A 21344-nucleotide genomic window follows, 5' to 3' on the forward strand; every position below is an offset into this window, starting at 1 on the left:
GGAGTAGAAAGGTCTATGGAGAGAACTCCAAAACGTAGGCCTTGGCAGCTGAAGGCACTGAATAGGTCTGGAACCTTCATAAAAGCAGGCAGCAGCAGGAGTCCCGGGGTTCACATTGAAACTGTTCGCAGACAGTTTCAATAACAGAGCCAACAAAAAATGCAATTCCCCAGAGCCAAATGAGACGGACTCGCTCCTAACATGTGAAGAACAGACATCCTAAGGCTATTTGGTGGCCCCAACCAATATACACACAACTTACCCAAAGCACAGGACTTAACTTTATCCCAGTAGTACTGTAATAGTCAATTTTTCTCACTGTGCAGAACATGTTGATGAAAATAAATGACCATGCCTTACTGATTCACTTTGAGACATCAATAAAGATAATGCCTCTATTGTGTTGGAACATGTAATACTTTATATCTTCCAAGGCATTACATTGGTATATAGCCTTGTATGTACATTTAAAAAGACTTGCATTTATAAAGCACTTTCCACAACCACCGGACGTCTCAAAGTGCTTTACAGCCAATGAGGTACTTTTGAAGTGTAGTCACTGTAGTAATGTAGGAAATGCAGCAGCCAATTTGCACACAGCAGGCTCCCACAAACAGAAAATCAAAATGACGTTTTTTTAGATTAGAGATACAGCACTGAAACAGGCCCTTCGGCCCACCGAGTCTGTGCCAAACATCAACCACCCATTTGTACTAATCCTACACTAATCCCATATTCCTACCAAACATCCCCACCTGTCCCTATATTTCCCTACCACCTACCTATACTAGTGACAATTTATAATGGCCAATTTACCTATCAACCTGCAAGTCTTTTGGCTTGTGGGAGGAAACCGGAGCACCCGGAGAAAACCCACGCAGACACAGGGAGAACTTGCAAACTCCACACAGGCAGTACCCGGAATCGAACCCGGGTCCCTGGAGCTGTGAGGCTGCGGTGCTAACCACTGCGTCACTGTGCCGCTGTTGATTGAGGGATAAATATTGGCCATGACACCGAGGATAACTCTCCTGCTCTTTTACACATCAGTGCCATGTGATCTTTTCCGTCCACGAGAGGATAAACAGGGCCTCGGTTTAATGTTTCATCTGAATGATGGCACCTCTGAAAGTGAAGCATTTCCTTAGCACTGCACTGGAGTGTCAGCGAGCAATTTTGGTCAAGTCCTGCAGTGGGACTTGAACCCACAACCTTCAGACTCAGAGGTGAGAGTGCCACTGACATTTACAAAATGGATTACTTGCAATGCTTAAATGGAGGAAATAATTATGCTGCTGCAACTGGAGAATGCCATGTGAACATGGAGGGCTGATGAAAATCATTGACCTGAAACGTTAACTCGGTTTTTCTCTCTCCACAGATGCTGCCTGAGTTGCTGAGTATTTCTAGCATTTTCTATTCATATTTCAAATTTCCAGCATCTGCAGTATTTTCCTTTTGTCTCCACAATAAAGTCATTTAATCCGGATCACTGAATAAAAACAACTCCAAACCAGACTGAATAGTCTAAAAACAGCTATAGTTATGTGTAGGAGGATCTGCTGATGGTAAAAGGTACTCTTCCAAAATGTGGCCCCAAGTCGGACACAAGACAGGGTCATGGATTTTATCCTGGTCTGAGGTGGATTAGCCAATTTCAGCTGGTGCAGAGGTGGGCATTCAGCAACTGGCCTTAGGCTAAGCAGAAAGAAAGTTGTTCACAGTTCCTACTGTTAGTAACCAATCAATGGCCCCTAATGAGCACATTAGGTGAGGATAGTCCTGCTGCTATTCACTGTCTTGGGTCATTTATGAAGATTGACTGGTTAGGCAAGGTATTGGGGACATTCATGGCACCATACCTCTCTGCGGCAGTATCTTTGGATGGGCAGGTTCTTCCAAAGCCCAGCAGCTAATTTGTCACAAATCTTTAAATTGAAGTGCCAAACGAAGTTTTACTTTTGTGATACTGCAAACCTGGCAATGGGCACCTTATGACATTTAGCAGCACTATTGTTATTTTGTATGTATTGCTGGAAGTATCAAACAATTGACAGTTCAACAAAAGAAACTGACAGCACAATTTGGAAGCAAATTCAGTAGAGCAGCACTTTTAGGGACTCTCCCAAGATCCAGCTTAAAATATAAAAGCCGATCAAGTCCTCATAGCCTGTTACTGGAATCTGATTGTTACCACTGGACTGACTGATATCAATTCCTGTCTATATGGAGTATTCCAGTAGAGTGAGTGGAAAGAGACTGAAATTTTCTTCATGCCAGATTATCTCTGTTTACCAATGAATCAAGTGGCAGATAAACAAGTAATAAACACTCCTTGAACAGTACCAATCTTCATTAAGGCAACAAAATGCCTGATGAAGTCGATGCCAGGGCTGATGAGGTATCAGGTGCTACCTAAACCTAATTTTGCAAGAGGCACAGAGTGTGACATGGAGCGATGAGGTAAAGGGATGATCACCAAATATAAACACTCACCATTTCAAAGGAAAAATTATTCTTATACTGACAAACTGCTATATTAATAAAATTTGTTAATCACTGTTGGACTACATTCTGGTGCCATGGAAAAATGTATTGTTGCTTGAAGAAATGACTGAACCCCCCCCCCCCCCAGATAAATTACAACTTAAGTTTGATCAAACAACAAATCATTTTGAGCACACCCGCAATGGGACAGAGTGTTGATCTCGGGGTGCTGTGACATGCCTCATAATTGCAGGCTTGCTCTTGGCTATGGGACGTATGTGGCATGGGTGACAGTGTGTGCGGCTATGTGTGTCTTTAGCAGGAGAAGACACAGGAAAATACAGATAAGTCTCATAAATCAAAAATGGAATGTGTTAAAGAATGCACTCTCTTTATTAAGAGGCTCTTCATTCTTATGCCAATTAGCTGATATAAAAATGCCCTGTTTGTGAGTAGCAACTCATAAGTGAATTATTTCACTGTTGTCTTAAAATCACTAATTTTTGACTGTTGTTGTGGTGACTGCTGTTCACTACTTCAATATAATACAAAACAAATAATTACCTCTTTTCTAAAGGTGTTGCAAGACATAAAGCACATGCACAGTATAAAAGTGTGTGCAACAAATTATTGTAATAAAACAGTTCATCATAACCACCATATAAAGCTGACAAAATCCAACCAGTCATACTTAAAACACAACTTAATTTACAGAAATTATTACAATCATTTAAGGTTTTCTGCCACTACTTTGCTTTTTGTCAAGATGGATACACAACCAGATACATACCAGCTGCATATGAATTCTGAACAGAAAGAGAAGAAATACGCAAAAAGTCCCAATGCCACCAACTGAACACCCATATTTTATGAGCACACATTGTAATCAAATAATAGTACCAATATAATTATTTCCTTCAGAATCAAATCACTTGACTGAAAACTGAACAAATGTAACATTTTACAAGTTTTGACACAAGTATCGCAGGTGGACGAAGAGAAGGAGCGAATGAACAGATGGAAATAATAATGTCACTGCTTTCTCCACTACTTTCAGCAAGATCCCCAAGAGTTCAAGCTGATGAAAGACTGCAATTTCTAAAAATGCAACATGTTTACTGATCAGGTTACCATCCAACAACCAGTCGGTGAATTTGACAAAAAAAATCTCCAGTGGTGTCATCAGTCAAATTCTGGTGGAAAATACTACAAAGTAGCACTAGTGTCAGAAACACCTTCCTAAACAAAAGGAAACAAGCATAATTGAAAAATGTCATGCTGGCCACCTAAGCATTAATTCAGGGTGACTTTGATGGTAAATCCAAACCATCTGTGCACCCCCAAGAAGAAACAATATCTCACGTTGAGGACATGAAGAAAGGAGAAATATAATGATGGCCACAATTAAAGATGGTTGTGTCATTTCAGAATTAATTATAATTCTCCTTCCATTCCTTCACAACTTCACAGTTATGGGACTGTTTACACCATATACAGAAAGCTGATGGATGCAATACTTTCACTCGTGTTTTTAGAAAAGGTCACCAAGGTCCAGCTGGCGGAATTTATCCAAATTGTAGAAACAGGCCTTCACCACTCTGCCACCGAAGTACCTTGTATTTAGGTCAACAACAGCTGAAATAAGAGGAGCAAGATTTATTATTCCCAGGACCTAGATCTTTGCCTTATCAAAAAAATCAGCAACATTACAGCAAAACCATTACTGCTGGTAGCAAGCGGTTTACACAGAATAATCTTAGTCAGCAGTTAATCATGCATGTAATTTTGATTTTGGTTATAAGGCATCCAACAGGCATATGTACACATTATTGGTAAATCTGCACAATATATAAAGAGCTCCTTCTGATATAAAAAATTCCATTTTAAATTTTGGGAAATTGACAAGTGCTAGTTTTAAAAATGCTAAACTGTAAACTGTAATCAATCTTAGATGTCAAAGGTACATGAAAATCCAAAAATGGGCAGAATTGAGACTAAAGCCACAGTTCAAAAACAAATGCCTAGAAATGAAGGACCTAGAGTTCAACAATTTCAGATCATAACCTCGCTCCCTTTTTTTTTTGTGTTTGTTTTTGAATGGCAGCTGTTGGCAATGATTTTGCGTTTTCCTATTCCCACCTCTTTTGTTCTATTACCACTCCACTTGTCCAATCCTATCACAGATCTTCCCTTTTGTTCTTTTCCTCCCCTCCCCCCTTTCACTGCCTCTGTACATGATTAAAACCTGTTACATCTCTAACTTTTTTCCAGTTCTAATGAAAGTTCATCAACTTGAAACGTTAACTGCTTCTCTCAGATGCTGCAAAATCTGAATATTTCCATCATTTTCTGTTTTTATTTCAATTAAGGAGCATGTTGTGAAATATTGTGTAACGACAATATTTTTAACATAATAAAACACCCCAAGACACTTCGCAGGAGTGTTATGAAACAAAATACAACATCGAACCACAAAAGGAAATATTAGGGATGCACAAGAGGCCAGAATTAGAGAATCGGAGGGTTGTGGGGCTGGAGGAAATTACAGAGATAGGAAGGGGCAAGGCCATGGAGGGATTTGAAAACAAGGATGAGAATTTTAAAATCAAGAAACATTGCTTGACCGGGAGCCAATGTAGGTCAGCGACCACAGGGGTGATAGGGGAACGGGACTTGGTGCGAGTTAAGACACGGGCAGCACAATTTTGGATGACCTCAAGTTTACAGAGAGTAGAATGTGGGAGACCAGCCAGGAGTGTGCTGGAATAGTCAAGTCTAGAGGTAACGAAGGCATAAATGAGGGTTTCAGCAGCAGATGAGCTGAGACAAGGCCAATGTCATATGATGTTACAGAGGTGGAAATAGGTAGTCTTAATGTTGGCACAAATATGAGGTCAGAAGCTCATCGATAGGGCAAATGCGACACCAAGGTTAAGAACCAGCAGGCTTAATCTCAGACTGTTGAGAGGGAGAGGGATGGAGTTGGTAGCTAGATAAAAACCTGTACCATTTTTAAAAAATTGATCATTCATTCATAAATATTTCACTAAACACCGTTCTTATCGATCAGCAAATAACATTCTCTTCATTTTGTGATTTACTGCACTTTTGAAGATAAGGAATGGTACACTATCCCACAGAGGCCACCCACTAGCAGGTATAGCACAGGCTTGATTCAGAGTAAAGACCTTACTTCAACTATGTCCCTTAAGTCCAAATTCTGAGCAGGAATAACCCCTACTCCAGGTTTACTCTATTGAAAATAATCATAGACCATCACATGTCAATATTTCAACATTTAATTTTTTTATTTTTCTGAACAATTTTCTCCCATTCTTTCCTTGAAATACTAACACTTTGTTGGGTAATGCTCCGCCAGGTGTCATGTAACCTCTAGCATTTCACCCAATCAGCCACTGTTTGTGTGTTCCTGGTGCATGTTGGTAGGCTATTCAACCACAGCCAATTCAAATCTTGCTCCCTCATGATACCCACTTCCTCCAAGAGTTACTGGATAGAGATCAGCAGCCAGGATGATTTCTCCTTTTCTCACCCAGTCACTAAGTACCACTGTAATAGTTTTACTGCCACCCTGGCCAAGATCAGCTGAGCATAGATCAGAGATCAACACTGGAAGATTCTTGGTTTATATGGCTCATGCACTCACTGGGAAAACTGTTATGTTCTCATAAAAAAAAAATCATCAAGGTACTGTTACCTTTGATTGCAGACTCTACCCGCTCAAATTCCACAAATATCCTGACTGCTTCATCATCAGGTGCCCCAGGAATCTGCAAAATTGAACAGAAGTATTAATTATATGAAATACCAAAATTTTAGATTGCCTTTGTAAGGACCCGTAGTACATATGGGAGTCAAAATGTAGGTGCAGGGCAAGGGCATCTCTGCATATTTTGAATCTGGTGCATATCTCTTGCAGCCAGTGAAATCAGGGCTACATGCTTCCAAAAGGAACAGGTGGGTCATGTCTTTAGAACGCCTCCATATTTTAGCCACTTACACTCGTGCTGTTGATTCATATTAAGGCCCATGCAGAACAGACTCCCAGGAGCAATAGGCAGCTTTTAAGAGGAGGCGTAAGATTTAATGTTCCAAAGAACTACAGGTTTAAAAGTTGCATCTTTTTCCACCCTATTCCTCTAGTTACAGCCCTGAGCCATTGGTTTTGCAACCATCATATTTTGCATCACTTGTTGGGAGTAACAATAAAGGGTTTCTTCCCCTATAAGAATCCTGCATTTTGGAAATTTTCAAGACGAAGAGGAGGAACAATGGAGGGATACCAGGCAGCTAGCGTTTCAGCACACAAGTACAGTGCGTGCCCACCATTACCCTTATACCCACAAACAGCAGCAAAGACATGCTTACCTGGATTTGTCTAAGGAACTCTGAATAGACTCCAATTCACCTGGGAAGTATGGCAGAATTGTGCTGCCTGCCTCAAGTCTAACCTGCCCCAAACTACAGCACAGATACAGCATCACCAGTACCCGTGACTGTCACTTCAGCTCTTACCTTTTACATCGCAGGCTCTCTGCAAACATGCTAAACTCTGGAGGACTAAAAAGGGCAACCTTTCTCTTTGGGAATCAGTTAAAAATGAACCCGGTTTCCCTGATGGCTTGTTGGGTAAATGCATTATATAGAACAGTACGAAACCGCGCACACCAAGGTTCAGTGAGTTAGTGCATCCTGACCGATGCAGCGGTGGGGGCTCTACCTGGACTGGGAAAAAGATGAAAGAATTTTTTTTTTTTTTAAAATGAGCAGTTCTGTGCTGTCTAGTCATTTCTACTGAAAAGTGCACACAGGTGACACTAGACAAGGACAGGCCTGCCCTCCGCTGTAATAGTCCTGCCTCTCATCCCTCACCCAAGGCCAAATAGTCTACCAGCATTTAATATCCCAAATGGTATGGGGTTGTGCCGAGTTCAATACAGGTCACTGAATTGTATGACTGTATTCTGACAAGTATAAATAGAGGCTGTTCCTGTAAAGAAGCAATTTTGGGTTCAAGTGGTTGTGTCACAACTGCTTTAGAATAAGGCCCTTCAAGAAAACTACAACAGGAAATGACCAGGAGCAATGCAAGTATTTGAAGTGTTTACAGTAATGATGAAACTTGAAGCCGCAGTAGAAATTACTCCAAACTGGGTGGTTTTATTTTAATAAAAAAAGTCAACAGACGAAACTCTCGGCCGAACAAAGACGGTGGAGTTCAGCAGAGCAATGCATTACAGAAAGTTCATCCACTTCTGTCCAAAACAAAATGTCTTGTTCATGTCATTTTCTAACTCACGCAATGATAAAGACATTAAACTGCCCTCTCAAATGATCCATTAATAATTCTTCCATATATATTGTGTCATGCAGGCCCCCATCTAGCAAGAATGAGGCACATTAATTTCACATGGACATTAAATTTCAAATTGTTGCTGGGAAGAAGACAAGGCAAGGGGTTGCCGGGCCCCTGGCTGGAAAGACATTTTTGCATATTACCCGACAGTGCTTGTAGACAAAGGAGCTACCCCCTGCTCCAATTCAATCCACAAACAGATGTGGGCAGACCAGTTAGTCACATGGCTGACTGGCTGTTGCAGAGTTTGAACTGAGAGTTTTAAATTGGAGATAGTGTTTGAACTGGCAGAAAGCTTTTGGCTCCTGGACTGAAAAGACCTCCTCTCCTGTCCTGTCTGCTCCCATCTCTTCCTCATGGAACTCCGAAAACTGACTAAAGACACATGAACTCCAAGAGAGAAAAGTCTTCTACAGTGAACAAGGTTTAAGAATTATACTGGGCCCCAATAAAAAGCAAGATCTACATTCAATCAAGGACTCTACAGTGAGCTTGAAGAACCACAACAACTCTTCAGATATTGCCTCAAACCTTTCCACTTTATTTTTCTTCTGCCCTTTTCTGTCTCTATTTGCATGTATCGCGTATGCATGCTAGCGTGGGCATGTTGTGTATTTGTAGGCGTCAACCGAATTAGAGTTTAAATTTAATAAAATTTCACCTTTCTTCTTTAAACTTAAGAAAGCCTGTTTGTGCTCCTTTCTTGGCCTTATAATTGAAAAGTGATGAACAAGGATTCACCAAGGGGGGAGCTGAAAACACTGTTTAAAAATAAAACCCTGTTACAGTAAGACCAGATGAAGGTTGAAAGGGAACCCTAGACCTATTTCTCACCTGGTCATAACAGATGTTAGCCAAAAAGCACAAATATTTTACACTGGTGCCCTCAAGCTGAGAACACTGATATCCACTTGGCATTTGGGGCATGCACTACTAACAGTGCACTTCATCAAAGCCACAAAAGAAAGGATTTCTCCATCTATGGAAATGTTAAACACTGCCTTAGTTAATACTGAAAATCTCCAAGCAAACCAAACCAAATTTGAATTCTTCTTGATTGAGCAATAACTCTGCCCTTCTGCATTTATATAGCACTTTCCAAGAATCAGAGCATGCCAAAGCACTTTACAGCCAATGAAGTGCTTTTTGACGTGTAGTCACTATCATTATGTAGGAAACACAGACAGTAATTTGAGCTCAGCAAGGTCCCACAAACAGCAATGAACTACATGACCTGCTTTCGGTGTTGTTGAGGGATAAGCATCGGCCAGGACTCCTGGTGAACTCTTCTACTCTACTTCAAATAATGCCATGGGATCTTTTACATCCACCTGAGGGGGCATACTGGGCCTCAGTTTAATGTCTCATCAAAAAGCTAACCTTTAACTCTGTCACTCTACACACTGGCAGTTTTGTAGAAAATAAACTTTAATATAATTTTCAGCAATTATGTGATGGTGCACGAACATAATGCTCCATGAACGGATAGAACACAAGCTTTTTAAAAACCAAATGGTGAATTCCTAATCTCAGCCTAGCCAACAGCAAGAAAATATGAAGGGGATGAAAAGTGCAGAAATTACTGTTAGATCTGTTTATAGGTTTCATCTTAAACCAGTTTATTTAAAAATCAGCTGAAAAGCAACTGACTGATTTCAGCTGCTGAAATAGGCATAGAAACCAAGATGTGTCTATACCATGAGAACATACCAGATTTAAAATATCTCATAGTATTACACTCCAGACTTCATTCAACTCAAGTTCTATCTACGCAAAGAGATAGTTTACAGAATGTCACCACTAAATGGGGATTCCGTACATTCTTAGCTTATCTGCATGACCAGAACAAGTGTGAAAAGGCTTAATCAGCCAATTCCCTTGAGGGACACCAGTACTGACGAAGGCTCTCCTTTCTCTCTTTCCTCCTTCCCCAATTTAGCATGTGATATTGATTAACTGTGAACTTATTCTGGATTGTTGGATTTTGATTTGTTTCCAAAGTCAGAAAATACAAGTTTTAACAATTCATACCCCTAGGGGTCCGCAGACCCCAATTTGAGAATCACTGCACTATAGAATGTAAGAAACTTTCAGTACAGTGATGAGTAATACTCAGTTTAGTGTTCACTAAACCTTTACTAACATTAAACACAAATCAGCTCATTCCAAATAAGATTTAGTCTGAGAATTAGGAGGAGGGGAGCAGATCAACAATTGGATAGAAGGGAAGAATAGAGGCTAAGAGTTCAGGGCAACTTCTCAAGAGTGTTAGCAAGTGGGAAGCCACAGGGTTCTGTTCTTAGACCAATGTTCTCTTTAAGCTGCATGCAGCAATCTTGAAGGTACCATGCAGGCTGCCCACAAGCTGTCCCTTTAAGATTCTGCGCAGGTATAGGAAGCAGGTTGAAGCAAAAAAGTGGATACAGTATAGATTCACTAGGAAGCTGCTTGGTTTGAGCAAATATAAATACGGAAGAATGATTTGAAAAATTGGAGTTATTTTCGTTAGAACAGAAGCTGGCACGTGGGATTTGGACTACTGCTTGTGTGAAAGACAAACACCAACTGGTTGGGGCAAATGGCCTGTTTAAGAGCTGTTTTTTTGGAATTCTTGAGTCTTTCAGAAATGTCCCAAACTGTTACACCCATGATAAATTACTTTGAAAAGCAGTCAGTTGTGTAGGCAAGTGAGTGGTGAATATGAGGTTTGAAAGAAAAGACGAAGAAACATTGCTTGAAAACTTTGTGAAATATTAAATTTAGCTTTTTTTTCCTTTATAGGCACATTAGTACCCAACAAAGTTCAGTATTGTGGTCTAATATGCCGTTGGATTAACATGTTGTTAAATTGCTTATACCACCAATAGATAAAGAGCATCAAACTGATTACCGGGCCAGTTCCACTGTAGAAAGAAACATCTCCTACCATGCTGTTGCGCTCCATTAATATAGAAAATCATTTTGACTGAATGAGACAAAACTGAATTTATGGGTATGGTAGCACAGTGGTTAAGTTATTGCACCAGCAATCCAGAGACCAAGATTAATAATTCAAAGATGTGAGTTCAAATCCCACCACGGCAGTTGGGAAATTTAAATTAATTAAAGAAATCTAGAACAAAAAGCCAGTAATGGCAATCACCAAACTACCAGATTGTTGTTAAAACCCAACTGGTTCACTAATGCCCTTTAGGAAAAGTGACCTTCTGTCCTTACCCACTCTGGCATATGCATGAATCCAAACCCACAGCTGCCATCTGAAATGGACTAGCAAGCTATTCAACTGTCACCACCACCTTCTCAAGGGCAATTAGGGATGGGCAATAAATGCTGGCTTTGCCAGTGACACCCATACCCATGAACAAAAAAAATTAGCCTAACAGGCACATCAGGCAAGCTTTGCACTGTCCTCCTGTTTAATAATTTAAAGCACACTTCCGCAAAACTCATACCTCAAATATGACACATTTGGACACTTTGCCATACTTTTCACACTCTTCCTTGGTTTCACCTTCCAGGTCATCATCCACTTCTCCAGCCCCCACCATGTTCTAAGAATAAAGCAACCAATTACAAACTAATGAATATGATATGGTGGCTTGACAATACAAATGAGGACAGGATCAAGCTTGACTGAAGTATCATACATTTTACTAAAATATGCTTTGAAATTCAGTTTAGATAGTAAATAAAGTCTCTTAATTGGATCAATATATCAAATCAATTAAGTCATAAGCTATCACCAGCAATAGTACTGTTCAGAATGTGCTTTTCTTTGTAAAATATACAAATACTGCATTCTCCACAAAAATTAACTTTCAATGGCAAAAGTCGAAATACATTCTTCGATACCAAAGGCCTTCACTATTCTGCTGCTCGAATCAAATCCTTGTACCTTTCCCACAGGCTTTACAAAACTGAGGGTTCCCATTTCCCAGCAAGTTTGCACTATATGTTACTATTCGCCAAGATTTTGAACTATAACATCAGAAAGCATTTCTGTTCATATACCTAAAAACCTATTATAGATAATCATATGTGGCAATAGTAATTGTTGAAAATAATTCAATAAGTAATTAAAATCAGTGAACATCTAGTAGCTCAATAATATAAAAGTTTTGCTGGAGCAGATTAGAAAAAAAGAACATAATAGTTAAATACTTACAAATAATATTTGTGACTTATAAATTATTGCAATTATATTGTAAAAGTATTTTGTGGTGATAATGGCCTCCATCCAATACATTACATAAAAAAACGTTCTATTTAAAATATAAATTAACCAAGTAACTCTGTTCTAAAAGTTAACCATTATTTGCCCAGAAGTTAAATTTGAATACAATCAATAATCAGAGATTATTAGAGCAGTGGTCATCCTAATATCTGAAGTATAAACCACAGATTCAATAATCTGCAAACTAGAACTGCAACCAGCACACCAGCATGAGCAAGTTTCAGGATGTAGTGGTAGATTTTAACAGCTGTGTAGCTTACACAATGGTCTTTACAGCAACTGAAAATCTATATGCAAGGTAGGATTTTCATGTGAATGATGCACAAAATATCTGAAACCTGAAGTACAGCAGTGTGTACAGAGATCATTGGCAAAAAAAATTGTATTGTTTTAAATGGACTTAATTTCTAAACGCAAACTTTAAAATGCAAACTGGTTAACATTTTCATTCCTTACCCGCAATAAGACAACTTTTGTGGGATTTTTCAGGATCTCTGTCAATGGGTTTGCTTCTGATTTCTTGGGAGCTGCAGGCATTTCCACTGTTGGTAAACCAAAGAGTCCATTAAAATTCATATACCGTAATTTTACCAAGTTTTATTAAATAATACACAACCAGACATCCCACATGACAACAAATGCCCTACATGCCATAAAGTCTGTAGATCCCAAATTGGCCTCATCAGCCATCTTCAGACTCACGGAAGACAATCATCATCGCCTGCAAGGGATAACCAATAATTGAAGCAGACTTTAATCTATGGAGCTAAGTTGGAAAAGTCATTCCAAAGGCACGCTGCATTCTTAATGCACTGGACTGGAGTACCAGAACACGAGTTCAAGCCCAAAACTCTAATCACAGCCAAGATCTTTGTTCAAGGGGCTAAGGAGTGCCCACGTGAGAGACAGGAGAATCAGAAGACAAATGTCACCTGTGCGTTGAATTACAGGACAAAGGCAGCAAATTCTTGGCAGAATTTCTCTCAGTTGAATGAGTAGTTCATGTTGTAAAAACTGTTTTTACAACAAGCCAACTGTTCAGAGGGCATCGGCTGAGGTGAGGAGAGATGGAAAGCTCAGCTGGCTGCGAACAGAGCCTACAGAAAACAGGGGCCAGTGAACCCTGCACATTCTCAGCCCAATGTCTTCATCGACAGCAAGTGTGGCAGAGATGGCCGTGCCAGAATGGGGTTCCTGAGCCATACCAGGCAATGTTTAACACACAGTTGACCAAAGTGCGCACCATTGTCTCACAAGACAGAAAGCTGCCGAAGAAAGTTATTAGAGGGCCTCAAAGGAAGAGTGAGAAACAGAAACAAATCTAGAATGTTGTGGGATACACAAGGGGAAGAGAAATATATTTTTTGAAAAGCACACACGTAACGATTTTAATGTGGCCATAAAAAGGGGCTAATTTAAAGTCAAAACAGTTGCAGTGGGAGGATAGCACAGCAGCCATTTTATTCACCTCAGTATTTTTGAAATTGAATTCTACTGACAGCTGTATTGGCAGGAGCTTTGCATTTAAAATGTTTAGAAGAGACACAAAACACACCAAAAAGGATGACTTTATTTTGAATTAACCAAATTCAATACCTTTATTGTTACAAAGAGGCGGCAAATTGTTTAGGGTCTTTTCCTCTCCTTTCTCCCCCAAGCAATTTTACCCTTTTATACCAAGGCAACGTCCACATATTTTAAGTATCTGTTCTCGTCTCAATTATACCAAAAAATGCACTGAAGAGTCTTACTGACAACAGCAGCCGCAGTCAGCTGCTTGTTTTGAAAAAGCTAATGACTTAATTTTAATTTATTCTAGTCATCAGACAGAACTGAACAATGAGAACGATCAATTTACGAACATTAAAAGTGAAAAAAGTTCATAAGAGAATACGCTAAAAACAAGGAAACATTCCACGGAAGAAATTTCACGATAATCCATAAAGTGATTTTTAAGTGAAAAAAAGAAGTTACAATAATATCCCTTTAATACAGATACTTTTACAGTGTCTGTAAAACATCTTTCTCCAATATGAATTCACAAAGCACTGCTGAAATTTTTAAATCATTGCTGGCACCCACTGATTTAGCCCTTCTGTTCTCCTGTGAAGCTTGCATATGGAGGATGGAGCATTCAGATGCTAATTAAGAGGTGACACAAAATTCTGTCACTTAGTAAACAGCCACAATCTTGACAGGAAGAAGTTTTTAATAAACACAGATCAGATCACAAATCACAAAAGGTGTAAGGAGCCCATTATTTTGTTGATAATTTTCATTCGGTATTTTTAATTGCAGGTACAGTAGCTTTGACAAAATCACTAATATTTGAACCCAGTTCAGTACTACAACTTCATGCGCGTAAGTACCTTTTTCTGCACTATCACCGACAATAATCTTTCCTCCTCTCTTGCTTGTCTTCTCCACTGATAGTGCTGTGCTCAACCCTTGCTCGTGCTTCCCTAGGCCTTGCCCCTCGCGGAAGCCATATTTCTGCATAATTTTGTGTGCCACCGTGCCACTGTCAGAAAGAGAAGGATGCATGTAAATTAAAAATCCAGCCACTGAATTCAGCTGATGCTATTCAACTCAACGTTTTCAGTTTCCAACCCCTTTGGCTGTAGGCTCGTTCCGCACTGCCACAGCACTCACTGTACCGAAAGTTTTATTCCCATATCCCACACTGGCAATTCTCGTGGCCACTGCGACTGAGACTGCCAATTCTGTAACAAATTGCAAGCTGTTCTGTGTTTTAGGCTCAAGCCAATAGGAACTGGATTTAGGATATTCCAAGTCAGCTGTCAAAGAAGAGATTTCATCCCATCAGACTAGGAATCAAGCCCAAGTCCACAAGTTGTTCAGTGTACCCAGACTCATGGCTTTTAAGGCCCTAAGCTCTGGAATTTCGTCCCTAAACCTCTCCATCTCTTCCTCTCCTTCCACCTTTAAGATGCTCATTAAAGCTCATTTCTTAGACCAACCCTTTGGTCATCTGCCCTGATATGTCCTTATGTGGCTCAATTTTGTTTGCTAATGCTCCTGTGAAGTGCCTTGGGCCGTTTTACTACGTTGAAGGCGCTGTATAAATATAAGTTGTTGTTATTTCCTAACTCTGTTTCTGCATTATACAATTTTCAGGAAGACTCCAAGACCCTCATTTTGATGGACATTGCAATATACCATCAAGTGCAGTGCACCCTGTTCTGGTCCATTAAACATGTAGAGTTAGTGCCATGTGTCTGCAAAATAATGTCACAATGCAAGCATACGGCCACACAGAACTGCTGCCATGTTAATTCCAAGCCAGCCTGCTGTATGCATAATGATACAGTGTGCAATCGCAGCTTAATGTCAGTCTCCATTAGAGAACTGGCCCCTCTTGGGAGTGAGAAAAATATAAGTGTTGGCAGAAGGGGTAGTTATCACATGACAGAAGATTGCAGGCGAGTTAAAAATGTGAAACTAAAAGTAATTTCTACTAAAACCAGAAAAACATACGTGTTAATATAATAATGCTGAAGTCTAAATTTGGGCCTATCACGGCCCTGTAGTCTACTCCCTAGCACAGGTTACAGTTGTTTTGGTTTTAAGTATATTTGAGCTCGACACTGCCACCTCATGGTTCAGAAATGAGCAGCAGTTGTTTGATGTGGTAATCAACATTTGCGTCACCTCACATACCCACATTAAATTTCATTCTAAATATATCTGTCCAATCTACCAACATGTTGTAATCCTCAAAGTTGTATAAAAGTTCCTTATACAATCAATTGTGTCCTTTATGCGTCATCAGCAAATTTTTATATTGTGGCCTCTAAACCCAAATTCAGATCATTTATATTGAGATAGCAATTTTTCTATCATGTTCCTCAGTGATGTCAACCACTTTTTCGAGATTATGAGAATAGAGTGAAAGCTGCAAGGTATTGTGGTGCTTGACAAACAGCCATGTAGCACGTATATAAAAAAAAAATTTTTAAATTCATTTGAATTTTCAAGCTTTCCATTTCCAGCTCGGCAAAAATCTGCCTTTATCCTTAAATTGCCTCACAATCATGTTTTTATTATTTTCCTCCAACGGGTCCACATCAATACCAAATGACATCAAAAGTGAAGCTTAAGAAACCAGAGTTTGGATGGATTCTTCTGCAGGATCCTACATAGAGAACCCACTCAGCTCTATCCCTTCAATATTGTACAGAAGATCTCTTTCAGCTATGTTAATATAAGTATTGCGCATGAATTATGCTTTTTTTGATGTCGGATTTCAATGACATTTTCAAATATTTGCAGTTTCTTTAAGACCTAAAGGGTTGCACACATTTGCCTTACTTTTTTTTTGTTCAAATTCTAAAGCCTTCATTGTAAATGCCTTTTTGTTTCTGTTTTCCATCTGAATACTGAAATTCATTATGCTCATTGGTGCAATTTGTAACTTATTAATATTCAGTTATTTCCGTACACAAAAGTTTCACCCTGCTCATAGTGTACAGCAAATGAACTGACATGCTGCCTTCCAATCTGGTTTGGCAACATTTAAAGGAATTTATCAAAAGCCCATTAACTGCACTTTGATGTTACAATGCAACAATTTTATTTTGTCAGACATGTATTAAAACCATAGCTTGACATTCGAATGTTTGTTTGAGGTGATAGGTATGTATAGTATTCAGCATATAAAATCTTTGTTACTAATTCACATTCATATAGTTAACATTTAGTTTGTGCCAATAGCCTGTATGTTATTCTATAAATGTGTTTATCCCTGAACTACATTTTCCATTAAACATATTCTTTTTTTTTAACAAAAAGGGGCGGCACAGTGGGTAGCACCGCAGCCTCACAGCTCCAGCGACCCGGGTTCAGTTCTGGGTCCTGCCTGTGCGGAGTTTGCAAGTTGTCCCTGTGACCGTGTGGATTTCCGCCGGGTGCTCCGGTTTCCTCCCACAGCCAAAGACTTGCAGGTTGATAGGTAAATTGGCCATTGTAAATTGCCCCTAGTGTAGATAGGTGGTAGGAGAATGGTGGGGATGTGGTAGGGAATATGGGATTAATGTAGGATTAGTATAAATGGGTGGTTGTTGGTCAGCACAGACTCGGTGGGCCGAAGGGCCTGTTTCAGTGCTATATTTCTAAATAAATAAATAAAAAGTTCTAGTCTGCCAATACATTGTTTGGAAGGACAAAGCATCCATTCCCTGACACATTCAACTCACAATGGACTTTTGATCACCAGACATTGAAGGTGGGGGAGCTCAGATTCCAGGTTGACTGCTAAGATGGCTGAATACACAAATGGACATGGTCAAACCAGCTAGTCACATGACTAATCTGCTGGGCAACCTGAGTTTTTTTGAATTTGTACAGTTTGGGCAGAAAGTCTGTTTGCTCCTAGACTGAGAAAATCTCTCTCCTGTCCTGTCTGCTCCCATCTCTTTCTCACAAGCCTCTAAATCCACTGAAGACACATGAACCCCAAGAGAGAAAAGTCTCCTACAGTGAACAAGGTTTAAGAAGAATACTCGGCCCCAACTGAAAGCAAGATCTACCTACAATCAAGGACTCTGCAGTGAGCTCAAAGAACCATAACAAAAACTCTTCAGATATTGCCTCTAACTTTTCCACTTTATTTTTCTTCTGCTCTTTTCTGTCTAGTTGGATGCGTGTATAGAGTATGCATGCTAGTGTGACTGCGGCATGTATAGAGTCATAGAGTTATACAGCACAGAAACAGGCCCATCGTGTCTGTGCCAGCCATCAAGCACCTAACAATTCTTGTCCCATTTTCCAGCACTTGGCCCATAGCCTTGTATCTTATGCATTTCAAGAGCTCATCTAAATACTTCTTAAATGTTGTGAGGGTTCCTGCCTCTACCACCCCTTCAGGCAATGTATTCCAGATTCCAACCACCCTCTGGGTGAAGAGGTTTTTCCTCGAATCCTCTCTAAACCTCCCGCCCCTTACCTTAAATCTATGCCCCCTGGTTACTGACCGCTCCGCTAAGGGAAAAAGTCTCTTTCTATCTAACCCATCAATGCCGCTCATAATTTTGTATACCCCAATCATGTCCCCACTCAGCCTTCTCTATTCTAAGGAAAACAACCCTAGCCTTTTCAGTCTCTCTTCATAGCTGAAATGCTCCAGCCCAGGCAACATCCTGGTGAATCCCCTCTGCACCTCCTCCAGTGCAATCACATCCTTCCTATAGTGTGGTGCCCAGAACTGTACACAGTACTCCAGCTGTGGCCTAACTAGCATTTTATACAGCTCCATCATAACCTCCCTGCTCTTATATTCTATGCCTCGGTATCCATAGGTGTTAACCCCGAATTAGAGTTTAAGTTTAATAAATTTCATCTTTTCTTCTTTAAACCTAAGATAGCTTGTTTATATTGGTGTCTTTGCCTTATAATTGGAAAGCAGTGAACAAGAATTCATCAAGGGGGAGCTAAAAACATGGTGTGTTTAAAATTAAACGCTGTTACAGCAAGACCAGATGACGGCTGAAAGGGAACTCTAGACCTCTTTCGCACCTGCTCCTAACACTAACTTTTTGTAATTCATGTACCAGGACCTGTAGTTTCCTGCTTTCTGCCTCCCTCTTTTATTGAATAGAGGATTATATTCGCTATTTTCCAATCTGATGGGACCTTTCCAGAATGTAGGGAATTTTGGAAAATTTCAGCAAATGCATCTTGTTACAACCAGGTGAGAAAGAGGTCTAGGGTTCCTTTCCAACCTTCACCTGGTCTTAATATAACAGTGTTAAAATTTAAACACACCGTGTTTTTTAGCTCCCCCTTGGTGAATCCTTGTTCACCATTTTCCAATTATAATGCAAAGAAGCCAGCACAAACTAGAGCATGGCTACCGGACCTGAACCTGACGACATGTGTCGGGTTCGGGTCAGGTCCAGCATTTGGGCTCGGGTCAGGTCGGGTGGGTCGGACACACTATCACCACCTACGACACGTGGCCCCAATGTTAATGTACTTTTTGGACTTCAAAAGTTGTTTAGTTACAGTTTTTTCAGGTTTGTGCAGATAAGCAATAAAGTGAAAAATGGGAGCTCGGTTAACTGATGGTTGGGTCGAGTCGGGCACAGGAAAAAAATGGAAGGACTCGGGTCGGATCGGATGTGGTTCTGTCGAGCTCTGGCCGGGTTTCATTTGCAGACTCGAGCCGGCCTTTAGCACAAACAGGTTTTCTTAGGTTTAAAGAAACGTTGAAATTTATTAAACTCTAATTCAGTTAACACCTAAGGATACACGACGTGCCCCATGCTCGCATGAATACGCAATACACATGCAAATATAGAGACAGAAAGAGAAGAAAAATAAAGTGGAAAAGTTTCAGGCAATATCTGAAGAGTTTTTGTTACGGTTCTTCGAGCCCACTGTAGAGTCCTTGATTGTAGGTAGATCTTGCTTTTTGTTGGGGCCCAGTATTCTTCTTGAACCTTGTTCGCTGTAGAAGGCATTTCTCTCAGGATTCATGTGTCTTCAGAGGCTTGTGAGAAAGAGATCTCAGTCCAGGAACAAACAGACTTTCTGCCCAAACTGTACAAATTCAAAAAAACTCAGGTTGCCCAGCAGGTTAGTCATGTGTCTCCTTTCAGGTGAAGCAGCGATTTACTTGTACTTCTTTAAATGTAGTATACTGTATTCGCTGCTCACAATGTGGTCTCCTCTACATTGGGGAGACCAAACGCAGACTGGGTGACCGCTTTGCACAACGCCTCTGCTCAGTCCGCAAGCAGGACCCTGAGCTTCCGGTTGCTTGCCATTTCAACACTTCCCCCTGCTCTCATGCTCACATCTCTATCCTGGGCTTGCTGCAGTGTTCCAATGAACATCAACACAAGCTCGAGGAACAGCATCTCATTTACCGATTAGGCACACTACAGCCTGCCGGACTGAACATTGAGTTCAATAATTTCAGAGCATGACGGGCCCCCCATTTTACTTTTATTTTTAGTTATTTTTTCATTTTTACAATTTTTTTTAATGTTTATTTCATTTCATCTTAGTTTGTTCAGTTTGCTTACCCACTGTTTTTTTTCACGTTTGTACTTGCTGCTGTTCAATATTCAGTCCGTTAACACCCTAGCTATACTAATGCTTTGTCTTTCAACACACCATTAACATATTGATTGCCTTTGCTCCATGACCTTTTGGTCAGCTATGTGGCCTTGTCCAATCTACACCTTCTCCTTTGTTAGCTCTTGCCCCACCCCCGCCTCACTTGCTTATAACCTTTGACATTTCTAATATTTGCCAGTTCCGAAGAAGGGTCACTGACTCGAAATGTTAACTCTGTTTCTCTTTCCACAGATGCTGCCAGACCTGCTGAGTGGTTCCAGCATTTCTTGTTTTTATTTTATATTAGTCATGTGACTAGCTGGTTTGACCATGTCCGTTTGTGTATTCGGTCATCTTAGCAGTCAACCTGGAATGCGAGCTCCCCCACCTTCAACGTCTGGTGATCAGAAGTCCATTGTGGGTTAAGTGTGTCAGGGAATGGCTGCTTTGTCCTTCCAAATACTGTTAATATGCAAATGTCTTTTCCAGCCACAGCTGATCTGTTTAACAAGTCCTTTCTTCACTTCAGTAACAATTTAAAATTCATGTTCATGACAAAATTAATGTGCCTCATTCTTGGCAGGTGGGAGCCTAGCATGACAATCTAATATCTCAGCAGTTACTTCTTTTAAGACCCTAGGATGCAGGCCATCAGGTCCTGGGGACTTGTCAGCCTTCAGCTCCAAGAGTTTTCTCAGTACCCTTTCCCTGATGATAATAACTGTTTTAGGCTCCTCCCTCCCTTTCACCTCTTGATTCACAAGTATTTCTGGGATATTACTTGTGTCTTCTACAGTGAAGAGTGTCACAAAATATCCGTGCAATGCTTCTGCCATGTCCTTATTTCCCATTAATTCTCCAAACACTCACTCTCGAGGACCAATGCTCACTTTCGTTACTCTTTTCCTTTTTAAATACTTCTGGAAACTCTTACTATCTATTTTCATATTTCTAGCTAGCTTTCTCTCATACGCTAATTTATTCCTTCTCTTGTCAATCTTTGCTTGTTTTTAAATTCTGCCCAATCTTCTGGCCTACCAATCTTCTTTGGCCTCCTTATCTCGAGAGACAATGGATAAGCGCCTGGAGGTGGTCAGTGGTTTGTGAAGCAGCGCCTGGAGTGGCTATAAAGGCCAATTCTAGAGTGACAGGCTCTTCCACAGG

The 21344-nt window shown here is 40.3% G+C and overlaps 1 protein-coding gene across 1 annotated transcript in view; it reads right to left on the reverse strand.

Annotated features, from left to right (window-relative positions):
* Nucleotides 1–2861: 2861 nt before the first annotated feature.
* rbm17 (RNA binding motif protein 17) overlaps nt 2862–21344 on the reverse strand; it is a 34361-nt gene continuing 15878 nt past the window's right edge. The window contains exons 8-12 of the mRNA XM_068059535.1: nt 14468–14619; nt 12555–12640; nt 11317–11415; nt 6206–6278; nt 2862–4122 (exon numbers count right to left, since the gene is read on the reverse strand). Coding sequence (XP_067915636.1) covers nt 4019–4122; nt 6206–6278; nt 11317–11415; nt 12555–12640; nt 14468–14619 — 514 coding nt within the window. The 3' untranslated portion in view covers nt 2862–4018. The remainder of the gene's footprint in view (nt 4123–6205; nt 6279–11316; nt 11416–12554; nt 12641–14467; nt 14620–21344) is intronic.

The sequence above is a fragment of the Heterodontus francisci genome, chromosome 27 (genome assembly GCF_036365525.1).
Source record: "Heterodontus francisci isolate sHetFra1 chromosome 27, sHetFra1.hap1, whole genome shotgun sequence".
NCBI classification, from domain to species: Eukaryota; Metazoa; Chordata; class Chondrichthyes; order Heterodontiformes; family Heterodontidae; genus Heterodontus; species Heterodontus francisci.